Raw genomic sequence first — 16358 nt, forward strand, 5'->3', positions numbered from 1 at the left:
GGAATGGCCACACATTCTCAGGGACCCAACACACACATAACACCCAACACTCCACAAAGAAAGCTTGCAAGATGAGGCTTTCAGGCCAACGGTGCTATTGTAAAGTGACCCTGGGGGTGGGTTCACCTCTACTACCCCCTGCTCCCTGCCACCAAGGCTCCCTTCCAGCCACTGAAGGGGAACAGCCACCTTACCCCACCTGGGAGATGTCTCCAAAAGCAGAGCTCACGTCCTAAAAGGCCTGTTCCAAAAGCCATGAGGAGAATCAGAGGGCCAGCAGAAGTGTGGACATTTTCCCATCCCTGGAAATGTTTAAGGCCAGGTTGGATGGGGGCTTTGAACAGCCTGGTCTGGTGGAAAGTGTCCCTGCCCATGGCAGGGGGTTGGAATTAGAGATCTTTAAGGTTCCTTCCAAGCGAAACCACCCTGTGATTCAATGATTTATGATTCTGTGATCTTCACTGCCCAGCAAACTGAATCCCACCCATCAGTGGGACCTCTGTACTGGCTGCCTTTTGCATACACAAAAAATAGCAAGGCAAAGCATGGACCCAGCACTTATTCCCCCTGGAATATTCCTACGAGGTTTGTCACTGACTAAAGCGATTTCAGCTTCCACCCCCCTCCAAACCTGGGCTTTTTTCCCCTGGATTCCTGCAGCCACCCTGCAGTGCAACACGCAGAGACAGAACCACCGCCGTTATAGTTCTTGGCTGTGCACTCTTAGCTACAGTGAGGCATTGGCAGAGCTCAGCGCACTAATTCACCTCCATGTAAACATGATTATTTTAAATGAACTCCAGACAAGGTTTAACTGTAAAAACATCTCCAGTTTTTGAAGCATTTTTAAGTGCTCAGCTCAGAGTTGTTTTAGTTAAGGCAAGAACTCACCCTTTTTTTCAGTTTACAAAGAATATTTTCAGAATTAATAATGTCCCAACACCCCCCTAACTATAACACGATGCTTGAAAGAAAGTCGCAGGTCTGAAAATAAAGCTACACCAGGATTTCACGGTTAGGATTTTCCCTTTCGTAGCTGGGCTGTTCATTTCCTTACAAGCAGGAATGCTTTCTGCTTTCAAAGCCAAGATGAAGAAGAGAAGCAAAAACAGTAAGAGGTATTCATTTGGCTGCCTTACTTTAAATGTTTCTGGCATAGAGTTCCCATTATAGCTCGCAACGAAAAGTGGCAGAAGAACATTGTGTATACATTGTAGTGGTTGTACTTTCTCTGAGCAGACATGCTTGCAGGAGGCGGCAGATTAAAGAGCTGGTGTTACTTCAGATGAAGAAAAATAACATCTTGCCAGTTGTGTTTATTTGCAGGGACACATGATTTATGCTTTCCCATTTGTAGAGTGGTTGAGAGAAATGGATCACGTGGCACTGTTTAGATAATCCCTGAGGAAATTCAGGCTGCATCAGGCAAGGAGAGATAGGGTTTGTTCTCCGAGATGAGCAGTGCTGGGAAATGGCAGGGAGACGTGAGATTTCCTCAAGTTCTTGGAATGAAGTTTAAGGCTCCGATTCCCTCAAAAGATTGAGTGTGGGTTGGGAGAATGAAGCAATTAAGATAACAGCAAAAATAACCCAAGTATGGGGGGATGAATGGTCCTTTCCTGTTATTGATTGGCCCAGTGCAGAGAAAAAAAAACAGTGCCTCCCTAAAAGATCTTTACCTGTCAAACAGGACAGCAAGAAGGTACAGATCTGCTCCCGTGAGCAGCAAGGAGGGGTTTGTCACCCTCCTGTCTGTGCTCCTGCACCCTGCTGTCTGTAAGGACTCCTCGTGGTGCTGAGGTCCCCGTCTCATCCCTCTGTGCCTTCTTGCTTTTAGCAGGACTTGCAGAAACCAGCCAGATTCTGCAAAAATTTTGTTTCCCAATGAAATCTACAAGAACCTGAACAAAACCATCTGCATCCCTACCCTGAAAAACACGCTCACGAAAATTAGAGGAGGCAGCAGCGTAACTGTGCACCAAAAGAGGACAGTGATTGCAAAGACGGTTGTAGCTAACTGATCCCCTCCCTCCCAGCCATACCGGGGAAAAAGAACAAAATCAGTCAACAAAGTTTGGCACAGAGGGGCACAGAGCTGGAAATCCTCATCAGTTTTGAGCTGCAAAGTTTATGGGCCAGAAGAATCCCTTACCTGGCATCCTATTGCCTAGAAAGCTGCATTAAACAACTGGCATTAACAGACTTAAGCGGTGTTTTAAGCAGACGCTGGGTTTCACAGCAAGTAAGCACCACGTCTGATTCATGCCTCGGTGCCACAGGTGCTGATTAAGGAAACGCAGCGGGGAGGGAGCCGCGGCTTTGCAGCACGGAAGGGAAGGAAGGCGGCATTTACGTGACAGCTGCAGGATGCTGGATGCCCTTCTCCAAGGGCACATCACGCAGGAAGAGCACAATTTCCAAGGCTGACAGAATAAAAAGAAGGGGAGGGGGAGAAATGACAGGATGCCACTCAGCCAGCAAAATCCCCAGTCACTGCAAGAAGCGTCTCCTGGAACCCATTAAAAATAAGCTCTAAGTCATCATTACGGTGGCAAGATTTACACATAGCGATCAAACAGCGAGCTACCCAGGTGATAACAGGCTGCAGAACCAGTACAAATTTATATATATTAAGGAACAGGCACCGATCAGGGGAGTGTCTTTCAGGGGCTGGTAAGAAATGAGTGCGCTGAGATGGCAGAGCAGGGAACGACCCCGTCGGTGTGACAGGGGCACATCCCTGCACAGGGGGCACTGCCTGTGGCCAGCTCAGGGCAAAATGAAATGTTAGCAATCCTAATTTGCAGGGCTGGGCACTCCTGCCAGCAAAAGGCAGAGCCGAGGGAGGGCCTGGAGATCCCAAATCGCTGTGTCACCTGCCTGACAGCAAGCTTTTAAATAGCTCTGCTATTTATTTATTACATTTTTAATTTTATCTGCAAAGCAGAACGCAGCAGCAAGGTTGCTGCTTTCTGCTTGGTGCTACCTAGAATTGGCCATGGCTTCAGCTTTTTGAGTTTCACATGAATTTTTTGCTCAGCACCCACTAAACTAACTCACGGATGACCAATTTTTGCATTTCTCTTTTTCCCAACTATTTTTTGAAAACTGCTCTCATCCTGCAATGGGAACTACAAAGGCGAGAAGCCCACTGGCTCCTAGTTTAAGCCATTTCACGGGCTTCATGTATCCCTTCTCAACACCTTCAGCACAGGACATGTCAGATCAAAAGACCTATGGGCCTTGGGGGTGCCATCTGGTCAGGAGGACGATGCCTCCCTGCCCCCAGCAGGTGATGAAGCACCCATACCCCAGCCTTTTCTTCGACTGACAGCACTAGGGAATGGCCTCCTCCATGGAGAAAGCGCCTCACATGCTCCTGGTTACACTTCTGATCTGACTTTTCTCCTACCTCCTGGTTTCTAGCCTAAATATGAAGCAATGTATAAGGAAAAAATACTCCCCAAACTACAAGAGGCTACTTTCTCATCTCTCAAAGCAGAGGATGAGAGCAACAGGCAACAGCAGGTTCCACCTTTTCCCCAAGATATAACAAAAGCTCTAGACATGGACAGAGAATTTTGGGTTTGTATTATTGCCCTCACAGGGGCAGGGCATTGTTATGGCTTCTGCATAACTGGCCACACGAGTGTTGTGAGATTTCCATTTTTTTCTTGGGGAATTCTGACAAAAGCATCTGTTGCAGCTCTCTTACTTGCCTCTGTAATGAGATGTCAAAAGAAGGACAACCCTGGAGAAGCAGAGAAGAGCACTGTCTGGCTGAAGAAGTTATAAAGAAGCGGCCAGAATTCTTCCTGGCATTATCTAATCGTTTCATAATAACTGTACCACTAGCCTTGATAGAAATAAGAGAATGCTAAGACGTGCAATGGTGTGGCTCAAAGATGCTACAGCATCGGGTTGGGTAAATGATAGGGTCACACCTGCAGGACCACGAGGCAAAATCACAGCCTAGTCCTGGAAGGTGGGGGAGCTGTCACCACACGATCATTAACAATGAATATTTTAGAGACAGCTTTTGAAAGACATATTTAAATCAGGAGTGCAGCAGAAGAAAGGGGAAAAAAAGGAGAAATCCATTGGGACACAGCTGCTGGCCAGTACAAATACTACAAACTCACAAAGTAGCTTCCATTCCCACTTACAAAACCCTGTTGGACCTGTACAGAAAGGATGAACTTCTCATGTCGTATCAATTCAGTAGGATGCAACCTTCTTGCCCTCCTGTCTTAAACTCTTCTGTCTAGTGTTAACAGTGAGCTGTTAGATAGCTGCAGGGTTCCCTCTCTGAAACGGATACATTTCAGAGTGAGATCCAGCAATTTTTTGCACATGTGTAATTTTAAACATGTGAGTACTTAATTCACGGGGAGAAGGTTGGCACTTACATCTGTACCAAGTCAGGACAGAAACGTTATCCTGTATTGATCTGCAAAGCACCTTGGAAGGTCAGCACATGTTTTCAGCAGCTAATTTTGACAACTTCCATCCCTGAGCTATGAAGGTGAGTAGCAGTAATAAAAACTTCACTTTATCCAATTTCCCACAATTCAGATAAGATTAATCGTGCACATGAAGTGCTCTGCTTCCTATATACTGAAAGCCAGGATAACTCAGCTGGGTAGGGGGAAGGGTGCTGCTGGCACCAGACAAGCCAAAAACCAGCTCGTGGCTGAAGTCCTGTCCCAAGGGGCTCCTGCCTGTGCCAGGAGCTGCGTGCTGTCCCTGTGGATCAGTCACTTTATTTTTGCTGCCCTCATCCTACGGCATCTCTTTTTTTCTTAGGTGTGTGGGAGAGGAGGGGAAAGAAATTGGATTCCGAGCACCTCCCTTCCAAACTGCCAGATTTTACTTTACCAGAATCAGATTCCGAGGACCTCGCTTCCAAACTGCAGATTTTATTTACCAAAATCAGAAAATGATGGTCGGCAAATAATGCTTCGGACATTTCAGCTTCGCACTTTCATAGCTTGCAAGTCCAATCCGTGAGCAAACACCCTTGTCCTGGTGCCTTCCTAGTGTCACACTCCGGCCACCTTCACCAGGAATTCAGCCGAACCAAAAAATAAAGCCAGGGTTTTGGTTTCCACGCTACAATCCTGAAATAGAGCAACAACCTCCTCCCCCCACCTCTCTGCTGCTGAAAAATAGAGCCGTACAGAGGTGGGGTTTTAATACTTTTCCTGGATGGAATTCTATTTGATGCTGTTAAGCTTTGATGACATACCCCAATGACTTGCTTGGAAGAAATCCATTTAGCAAGCTCGCAAATCACGCTGTTTCAGTTCTGTGAGTGCCCATGAGAAATGTGCATTTTCAATCACAAAAGCTGTAGAAACAAAATGGAACTTGGAGACGCAGACAGATGAATTCCTTATCGCAGCTTGGCTGCGCTCACCGAACATGTGCTTACCATTTCAAACTCCGGAAAACTATTTACAGGAATCTGAAATACAAGATTGAATCCAAAGTAAGAAATAGATAAATTTCTAGATGATTTTTTTTTTCCATTTCAAAGGAAAAAATGGAGAGGCTGATTAAAAACAAAGCAAAATCCCAACCCCCCCACAGCCTTTAGCTTGTTCCTAGGATTATAAAAACTGACTTGTAACATGAGCTGTGCGCAGGGTGCCGGATTTACAGAGGTCCCCTTATGTTTATGTGCCAGGACACTTTGTTTGGGGTATGTTTGGGGGGAAGAAAAGCAAATACTTTGCACTTCCTCCACCCTCACAATTCTCTTTGAGTGGTAAGTGGAGGTTGCAGTGGGGTGAGTGATTAGGACATCCCACTGCCACAGCATAATCCCCACCAGCACCACCTGAATCACACCGCCAGGCATCCAGAGGCTTCCAAAACCACACATCAGTCATGCCAAGGTGGAACAGAGCATAACTCCAGATGCAATTTTCAAAACCAATTGGAAGTGGTCTGCACTGGGCCTTTTCTGACATATTTGCTTAAAAACACAGCTCATTTCCACGCGGCTCTACTCCTTCCAGTACCTAAAGGGGGCTAAGGGAAAGCTGGGGAGGGACTTTCTCAGGGGGTGGAGTGAGAGGACAAGAGGTGATGGTTTTGAACTAAAAAAAGGTAGGTTTAGATTAGATATTGGGAAGAAATTCTTCACTCTGAGGGCAGTGAGGCCCTGGCGCAGGCTGCCCCAAGGAGCTGTGGCTGCCCCATCCCTGGGGGTGCCCAAGGCCAGGCTGGACGGGGCTGGGGGCAGCCTGGGCTGGGGGCAGGGGGCCCTGCCCATGGCAGGGGCTGGGATTAGATGGGCTGTGAGGTCCCTGCCAACCCAAACCAGCCTGTGATTCTGTGATTCAGTCAACGAAAATACCTTTGACTTAAAGGCATTTGTCCCCAAGAAGAGTAAAAAGAAGAGAATTAAATAAGTAAATAAATAAATAAATGATGCTCAACACTGCAGACAGTAAAACCTGACACGGTTGTTTTCCTGGTATGACAACTGCCTCTCCCACCGGCCGGGACCGTCCCGTCGCCTCCTCGTGCACTCTCCTCGCCGTGTGTCCATCCATCTGCCATCTCTCGTCTCACCCCGTTTGGCAGCTGTCTGTCTGCTCTTGACTCTGTAACTGAACTTTGTTCAGCAAAGTGCTGTCCTGATCCTACAGCTCCGGGCTCTTTTGCTGTTTACGCTGCAACAAAGGGAGCTTAAATTATATATGAGCATCCTAAAAAGCCTGGCAGATTAATAGAGCACTTGGAGCGTAGTTTGATAAAGGTTTTTCTCTTGCTGGGAAGCTGGTTTAAGACTCTCCCCCCTCTCCACTGCATTTCGTTATCCCATCAGTAGCTCCAGTGCAGCTCCTTGATGCTGTGCTGAAGCAAACTGACATAATAAAGGATAAAGGATGTCCCTACCCTCCCAAAAACAGCTGCCATTCAGAGCATCGATCATGTCTATGGTCTGATTGAAGGCCCAGCTCCCCAACCAGCGGTGTCAGCACCCCCACGATGTAAGGACGTCCAGAAGCAGCTTCACCCCTGGACAACACGTTCGTGACACTGCATGGTGGAAGCCAGCTCCTAGTAATGCTCTCACAGTTGTACCTTTGCTTTTTTTTAAAGCTCTGTTGCATTTTGCATGAAGCCTGCCATGCTTTTCCCCCCAACCCAGATGTGCTATTTTCATGTCTGTCAAGAGAGACAAGAACACAACTCTGTAACGTGCTCAGGAGACCTCCTTTAAAATTGAATCCCCTCGATATTACTGACCTTGAACGCTTGAAGCTCTCTCTTTTTCCATTTACCCTTGCAGATTCTGCAGCAAATCAACCGAACCTCGTGTCAATGAGATCAAAATACAACCGATGGGAACTTTTAATCTTTCTCAGTTACAGAGAGATGAAATCAGTGCAGGCTCCATAAAATAAGAGTAATGGGAACTGCTCACGGTTATGACTATCTGCAACAACAAAGCGCCTCCCATTAAGCGATGCAGCGAAGCTGTGCAGATGAAGTTATATGCTCCAGTGTCACAACAAGGTGCAAGTCAACCAAAAAGGAGTATTTTTCCCTAGCTTTTGAGAGCTGCTTGCATGTCCCATGTCTTTGAAAGTGCCACAGTGTCTCTGATTTTCCAGGCACCCCATGAAAAGCTCAGACCGGACAAGGAGCAGGGCAAAAGCTGTGTTTGCCCTGCCTGGAGAAAAGCTCCTTTCCTCGTTTTCCTGCTGGAGCACATCCACATCCCTCTTTTTTGATTCACTTAGATGCTGCTTGGGGCAGGCAATCCTACCTTTCTCCCCACTGCTGGACTGGCTGCATTGCTGTGAGCAAACTGAGCAGTCCCTTGGTGGTGGCAGCGTTGCTGCTAATCACGGCGTGGCAGCTCTGACTAGAGATCACCGGGCTTCCGAAGGGCTGAGACTACCAAGTAGCTCTGTCCCAGGAGAAGAAGGAATTTACATAAAACGAATGTAAACAAATAACATTCTCCATTCAAGGAGGACGAGACAAATCATCTCTAGGGAAATAACTATCAAAATGCTGAAAAAACCCTGCGGTTGTTACAAATAGAAGTGTCTCGCAGTAACAACACGAACCCTAAGGTCTCTTTTACATACACTTTTTGAATTACTATCTTGTGAGAGCGGTCTTCTACGGATGAACAAGCTCTGCAAGTATCCAGAAACAATTTTCTTGCAGACTTTGATTTTGCATATATTTTCCTCTGGCTCCACATTTCAATAGTACTGACACTGTATTGAGCCAACCATTCTTTTCCCCATCATTGAGAGAGACCTCTGCCATGGATTTTAATACTGATCCCTTCCACAGTCATTTGTATATACAATAAATACTTAAATGACCTTCATGATCATTGACTTAGCACAGTGATTCCAAAAAATTATTTTATTTGCTTAAAAATATCGGATATATTCACAAGCAGAATCACTGCCTAAATTTACAATCATAATCGTAACAAAATTGTAAGAAAAACAGTACAAAATAAGCAGTACTGAAAAACCAGTACTGTGATGAAACATCCAGACTATCACACCAGGCAGACAAACGTACCAAACAAAACCTTCAGACAGTGACTGTCAAGCTTTAAAACGTATCTGTCCCTGAAGAATCCAAGTCCCCGTGTACACTGCTCGTACTTTGTGTTGGGTTATCTGTATTCATGGAAGGCAGCTTCACCGACACCTTTGCTGCAGAAACACGTGAATTTAAATGTGGGACAACATTTTCTCCTAGAAAAAAAAAAAAAAGAAGAGCAGAACAAAACCAAATTATTTGCAGTCTATAACAGGTACAACTTTACTGGAGTCAATTCGGTATTGCATCACTTCAGGGAAATACAAAGAGACAGACCCCTCGCTGCCCGCAGGTTTGGGGCATTTCAGAATGTGCTAGTTCAGCCACCTCAGTTCTCTTTATCAGACAATAAAGGGATGAGTATCTGGACATACACAGAAAGTGTTGTATTTACATACACATACATCGTGTGTACACACACACGAATACATACATAATCTCCAATAGGCATGGAACAACTTCAAACACACATACTGCATCCCATAGGAAAAAAACAAAACAAAACAAATGAGATCTGCAGACACTAACAGCATCTCTAAAATCCATCAATATGTGTATGTCTGTTTGCATCAAACCTTAGAAAACATTAAGGCTGTTCAATACCACATAGCTTTATACAATCCTAAAAAGCAAAGCAATTTAGGTTGAAGCTATTGGCTACAAGTCCCATGAAGAAAAACACCCTGTGAGTGCTTCGGCTGCCCAAAACACAAGTAAGAAGCTGTTTTAGCTTTTCCCAGCTCCAACCCATTTCCCTGACTGCTTATGGAGGACACCAGAGGTGGGAAGGCAGAAGGGTGACGGGCAAAAGCTCCTACGTTTAGCCACAGGAAGGAGACAAGATGCATCAACCCGCGGGGCTGAAGGAGCAAGACGTAAATCAGGCTACAGAAACGGTACAAAGCAGGGCAGGAAAAATGGCACTGGATGAATAGCATAGCATTCACAGAGCTACAGGAAGAGTATTTGGAGATTTCAGGTGTCCCTGGGATATTTATTTTAAATGCAGCATCTACTAGCAAAACAAACATACATGAGTCTGTGTTCAACAGCAAAGGCTCTCCTGGTGTTTGTTCTTATTCCAATAAGCTATAATAATTATCCCTTCCTCTATGATAGGCTAGGTAATTAAAACACTATTTTCTCAATGAAAAAAAGTTCTTTCACCCCAGTTAATTATCTACTCTGTCACTGTAGTAGTAATCGGCTTTCATCTGACTTGTAGCGAAGCACGCTTCAAATGACTAATTAAAACAACAAAACCCCACTGCAAAAATAAAGTTTCATTGGGTGTTTTTCATGCTCGAGCAGCTGCCAACAGCCTAGGAAGTCAAACACGAATGAAGCCAAAGATGGTAAAGCCAGTCCATGGAGCAAGCTGTGCCAGCCAAGGCACAGGGAGGCTCTGCAGAGGTAGCAGGAGCACCAGAGTATTTTTGCATCCCCTGGGAGCCACCACGTCACCTCCCTGCCTCAGCGACGTACGTACTTTGCGAGAAGCAACGTCCACAGTTTCACTGCCTACCCTCACTTTTTGGACAGCCTTCTTCATTACCAGCCTGAAACCCTCCCCAGAGTTTGTGTTGGCATGGGCCCGAGCAAATTAACACACGGGCAGTAGGAAGCCACGAGGAACTCAGCATCTTCTGAACGTTACTCAAAAGCACATTTACGGTAACACCCCAAAGATGTGCAAGGAACATATGTGTTTTGCTTTTTCCAGAAGTCATTCCATGAGCTTAGTCTGTAACCATGCTTGGATGACAAAAATAGGTTATTCAGAACAGGAACAGAAGAAAAGCAAAGGGTTTATTTGGTCAGACGTGAAGCTGACACACAGTAAAAGATGTGAATGTGTAATGCCCAAGGAAGCTCTGTAAATCATCCTAGACGCTAAAGCAACCCTCCGTCACTATATGGAGTTTGATGCTTTCAAAGCTTGACTTTGTTCATAATTTCCACGGTCATGTCACATTCCATGAGGTCATTGTTTCAACAGCTGTTTTCAGGTTTATGGAAAAAAAAAAGGGGGTGGGAGGTATAAGAAGATATATATATATATATCCTTATCCCAAGGCGCAGCAGGAACTTCACAAGCATTTGATTCTGGGGTGCTGAAAGACCATATCATATCAGTCTACATTCTTCTTAACACGTACTCTACTTCATTTTACAGATATAGTATAGTTCCATTTTATGATAGATATAAAATGCTAAAGGGACAGAGAAATCAACAGAATATTTCCATCTACTTGCTCAACTGAAAAACCACCAGGTCCCAAGTTATCCAAATACCCTTAAAGATAAGCTTAAAAAAATACCCAAAGTAAACACTTCCCCTTTTCTAAAGGAAGAAATCTGAAGGCTTTGACTTTGTTAGATACACGCAGAAAATACACAACTTTCAGCACTTTAACTATAAAAAATGATGGGTATCCCATTTCAGCTACTCAACAGACTCTACTCCATGACTGTAACTTTCCAGGACAGAAAGCTGCTAGTCCTACGCTCTACGTGGGCTCAAAGACGCAACTATTACGTTACTTTCATGTGCACTTTATCATCGTCACCTCTCACTTAATCTAACCTCTGGCATGCACAGTGCATACGTTTTAAAAAACACCTCCACATATACATAGAGACGTCTCTGTAAATAAATACACAAATGCTAGCACACGTTTAAATGCTCATATTTATGCTTACATCTATGTTTTTAAGCATGCATATATACTGATGTCTGTAGTGGGCTTTTGCTGTACATCAGTGATAGTTTGTACAGCCTTTGGCCAGCACCTCCTTTAACACCGTGATATTCCATTTTATTTTTCCCCCCATCAGAGAACAGCTCATAACCAATACGAAGTCGGTTTCCTCTTACACACTGAACTTCTCACAGCCGCAAATATGCAAATAGCAATGGTTATAATCTCCTGATATGCCATAAAACTGCATGGAAAATTCCTCCACTTACAAAGCAAGGCAAGGCAGGACAACAGGCAATCTTCACAGCTTTTTCCTCTTTGGAAGCTCTGGAAGTACTCAATACAATTTTGTAATCACGTACGTCGATGTAGTTATAAAAATTTTCCTTGTTAAAATCCAGTAAGTGGAACACGGGACCTAAGGTGCCCTCCATTCCTCCAAATTCATCGTCACCATCTAATGGGATACATTCATATAAACTGTGAAAACCAACACCCCTCCTGAGTGTGCGAGGGTCTTTGGCTGGTGGAAACTCAGCGGTGACTGGAAACATCTTGGTGACCCTTGGATGGAAAAGGTCAGGTTTCGGATTAGGGATTTGTCCCGGGCTCGGCAATCTATAACAAACTCGTGTACGGTACTAAATTTCCAGATCTTTGTTTAACAGAAACATAAAAATTAATGGTGTGTTGTGTCAACCATCCGGTGACCTGTGAAGGGAGTTTTTCCTCTACGACGTACCGTCACACAGCGAGCATGCTATGTACAAGTGCACTGTGAATGTGTGCCAAATGGAAAAGGAACTGAAACACACTGAAGGGAGGCTTGGTTACCAACACCATATGGCAACAATAAGAACAAAGAAAAATGTTTAAATCTTTCTTTTTAAATTTTTCTATTTGGCAAAATAAAAAGACTAAACAAGTCTGACTTTTAAGCCAAATAAAAACCATGTGCTTTAACTCCTTAAGGTCGGTGTCCATGCGTTAAATAAAACTTTCAATTTTAATCTATCGGGAGGTGAAGCAGACCCTTATCTCATAGACGATGAGTGCTATCTTCACAGACAATGAATAGGGAGGACCAGGACCCAGGTTATTGTTTCGGTATAAAACCGGAGCTGTAATTACTGTAATTACCTGCATATGACTTCCTGAAATTTATAAACAATCAGCACCCCCCAGAACCCTCCCTCTACTCTCTATCTGATGTAAAAACTGAAGCAGCTAACTTCTTGAGCAAGAATAAACTTCCAAGCACATGAAAAAAGCCAACGTGAATGCAGCACTCTCATTCCTTTAACAGCGCGGGGTAATCTCAACAGCTTGTTTCTTCTTCTGCCAGCTTCCAGCTGCTTCACTTTGTTTATTACCGACTTCAAAGTTTCAAATGCTGTCCTGTCCCAACAAATAACTTCCTCCAGATGGCATTATCTCAAGTGTTCAGGGACAGCAGAGCACCTGCAGATCTATAATTCAGCATCTTAAAACCTCCAATGAAGTGCCTTAATATTTTTTTTTCCTCCTTTTGCTTTTTCCCTACAAAAAAATAGTTCTACATCTGTGATATAGTTGCAAAGACAGAGATGTCAAAAATTCTTTATGGTAATGACTGATAAGTAGAAGAATATCTACAAGCCCAAAGATAACGGAACCACTACCAGTAGAAACACTTCATCTGCTCCTCTTAACTGTAATTAAAGATGTGAGATACGTACATGGGACACCACTGTGTCCCCAGTCTATTTCTCCATGGATTTCTGTAGGGTAGCAAAAAAAAACCAGCAACACACTCATTTTTGTACCTGCTCATAAAGGTAAGCTACCCAGTACGTCAACACAAGAAGCAGGATCTTCTGCAAAATCCAAATTATTCCAGACTTGCTGGGCTGACGTATATTGATAAGAAACAGCCATATTTTGATGTAAGCAATTCTGAAGGCTAAAGTGAAAGAGAAAATACACTCCAGTGTCAGTCGTGTTACTAATTATAAGCAGCAGTATTTCCAGTCCAGACTCGCGTCTAGCTAGACCCCGTATATTGGCTACATAATTCAGGGCTTCTGGAATTTAATGGCTTACACAGTTGAAACCTGGTATGGTAAGGGACTGCTCACACGGCCTCAAGATGGCAAAGAATACAACATTCTCAGAAATGAGCACGACCATCAACAGTTTCTCAAATAACCCGGTCGTTTGGACTAAATTATTCTCCATTCATTAGACACGATAGGTCCTCCGCTCTTCCAGCCCTGGCCCGCTTCCACCTTGAAGTCATATGCATATTTATGTTATTATGGAGATGTCCTTCCTCAGCTCTGCCAGAAACGAAGAGAAAATGTTTAAGCACGTGTGCTTTTTAGGGCAGGGCCTCTGTTCTCGTGTAAGTGCATTGCTTAGCACATGGTCCTTGACTGCAGGTCAGACAACTGGCTCCCACTAGGACCGAAACACAAAAAGCAAGAGCACAAGATGCTCTGCAAGGGCAGGCAATTCTGTTCTCTATCCCCCATACAGCCTATCCCTAGCTTAACCAGTTTCACGACAAACAGGAAAGACTCTAGGCAAACTTAGGCCAAATTTCCAGGGCTGAGTTACATGAAAGGGACAGATTTACAACTCAAACCCATCAGTTACTCTACAAAAATGGACTGACATCTGTAGGGCCGGAGCCAAAAATGTCTGGATCTAAAAGCACGAGTCGACTGCTTGAGCTGAAAAAACACAGTTTCATTCTCAGAGGCTTCAGCCAACTCATAAACCCCATAAGTGGGCTACAGCCACCAGAGGAGACAGAAAAATATATAGCATGAGCTCAGTCGAAGTTTTGACCTAAACTTGGCAAATTCCATCTTCACATGGTGTAATGTACTTACAGAAACCGTGTGTACTAACAACGCACAGAGAATAAACACGCACACACACACACACTTTTCTTTTTTTGTTTGTTTGTTTAAGCCGTAATGTATATCCTAGCTATAAACATTGTTGAAAAGAAAATAAATCAGATCCCAAGTCGGTAAAGGAGGGTGGGACCCAGGCTAAGCAGCTAACAAATATTTCAAAGCAGAATACTTGAAAATGATTTTTCCTCCTCTCAAGTCTGAGTTCAAGGTTCAGTGGTTTTCCAAAACATGTTATATTCCCACCACCAGCAACACTAAACAGAACAAAAACTAGAAATACATAAAATAAACTAGAACCAGATTTTTCAAAGTCCTAATACAGTTGCAAGAGACCGGTAGGGAAGGGCAGACAGAAAGCAGCTCCAAAAACATCTAGGAATGAGATTGCAGAGTTTACTAAATAAATATTTCCTTTTGGTGACTAAAATCTCCTCTACTCCCTGAGATCTGGCATAGTTTGCTCTGCAGAATATCTCATTGTTTAACAATGAGGTTCCCTAGCCATATCTCTTGCTGTTGTTTCCCAGCAAACCACTTCCAAAAGCTGTGTAACGATCTTTCCATATAACTACAACAATTATTAATATGAAGAAGAAATATTAAAAGTCAACTTCAATGGTCCGTATGGAAGCCTGTGGTTTTTTGGACATGCGAGTGGCTGGAAACAAACAATCATTTTGGAACTTTTTTGCCTTGCTGCTCTTGATCACAACCATTTTCTTGCAGAAGAAGGAGAGGAGGGGACTGCAGTAAACCTTGAAGCAGCAGGTATTCAAAAAGTGTAATTATTCAAAAGTAAAAGAGACAATGAACAAACAGGAGAAGAAGCTGGCCCATTACTTGTCCAGAGTCTTTGAAAAAACACTAGGAAAACACGTAGCTTGTGCAAGGCTGGGGTGGTGGTGGGGGAAGAGCAATCTCTAAATCCACAAGAGAACCTAGGTAACAGCTGGTGGAACTGGGAAAATCTGACAAGTGATAATTAAAAACCAAATATCTCCTAGATACTATTTTTTTTTTCATTTTCTGCAAAATCTAACGGGCAAGTGGATGGGAAGGCAATTTTAAAGTATGGTTATATAAAACTAATATATTTAGCTCCATTATTCACACCTTCATGTTTGGGGATCCAAAAGACATTTTAATGCCAGGTGCTGAAGCAAATTAAAGAAGCTCAAAAGAAAACGGACTTACATGATCGATAGCAGGAATGCAGAGCAAATTGTCAAAATGAACTTACGCAGACCTCCCTCAGGATGCAGAATCACTCACTACAGTCCTAGCAGTAGGCCTGGCTCCCCTGAGACCTCCTATCTTTACATATTAATTGCAGTAATACTGCCAGCAATACTGCCTCCAGCTTATCTACATCATACCACAGCGCTAGACATAATAGCATTCAGAGCCTACATGGGGAGTGGCAAGGGAAAAAACCAAAGCACCTTTTTAATTCTTAAAAATTACACGTCTTGTTTTTATTATAAAATAATTAAGCAGTAATTTACACGTGCAATTGGAGCTGAACAAACAAATGCAATCATGTTTCACCATAAATCAGGGTTGCAGTGGGCTTGAAAACGAGCATCTTCCAGGATAGTGAACGATGGGTGTCCCAGGGAGGGAATTCCCTAAGTAAATAAAGTTCCTTTACAAGTTCGCATAGTGCCCAGAACACATTTTGGGTTACTCCAGAGTCTGTTTCTGCCTCGGAATTTTTGTTCAGATCAGTTTGGCCCAGGCATGAGGTTACCAACGGTAGGATTGGTCTCACGCAGCCTTTGACGTGCGGTGTCCCTGCACTTGGGATGTGTGTTCAAGGCAAATGACGATCCCTACTTATCAGACAGATTCCCTACGTCGCAGGTCAAGACCGAGCATGTTCTCCGCAGTGGTGTTTGCACTGCATGTGCTTACTAAACATGGCACGCTCTATTAACTCCTCAGCTACGTGACTATTAAAACAATTGTTAGGAATGTAAGAGAACAACTTTCAGTGAATGTGGGAGAAGTCACAAGGTGCTTTCTGTCACCTGAAATGTGATGGGAGCCCTTGATGCGCTCTCTCTCTCATACAGACAAGAGGGTTTCCTGGGCAGGAGGTTACATTCCCTGCAGCCACGGCAGCAATGCACACCCGGGTCACAATGAAGGCTCTGGG

The 16358-nt window shown here is 44.0% G+C and overlaps 1 protein-coding gene across 5 annotated transcripts in view; it reads right to left on the reverse strand.

Moving 5' to 3' along the window:
* Window positions 1-4899: 4899 nt before the first annotated feature.
* The window catches only part of KIAA0586, a 70398-nt gene continuing 58939 nt past the window's right edge, over window positions 4900-16358 (reverse strand). For 2 of the 5 annotated variants that reach the window (XM_080592351.1, XM_080592350.1), the window contains exon 31: window positions 8389-8747. In XM_080592351.1, coding sequence (XP_080448477.1) covers window positions 8602-8747 — 146 coding nt within the window. In that variant the 3' untranslated portion in view covers window positions 8389-8601. Of the gene's footprint in view, window positions 6684-7263; window positions 7454-8388; window positions 8748-16230; window positions 16354-16358 lie in introns of those variants that run through there. The other 3 variants (XR_013951376.1, XR_013951377.1, XR_013951378.1) reach the window with 3 other exon arrangements.

Source organism: Anser brachyrhynchus (assembly GCF_964034855.1).
Source record: "Anser brachyrhynchus genome assembly, chromosome: 5".
Lineage (NCBI taxonomy): Eukaryota > Metazoa > Chordata > Aves > Anseriformes > Anatidae > Anser > Anser brachyrhynchus.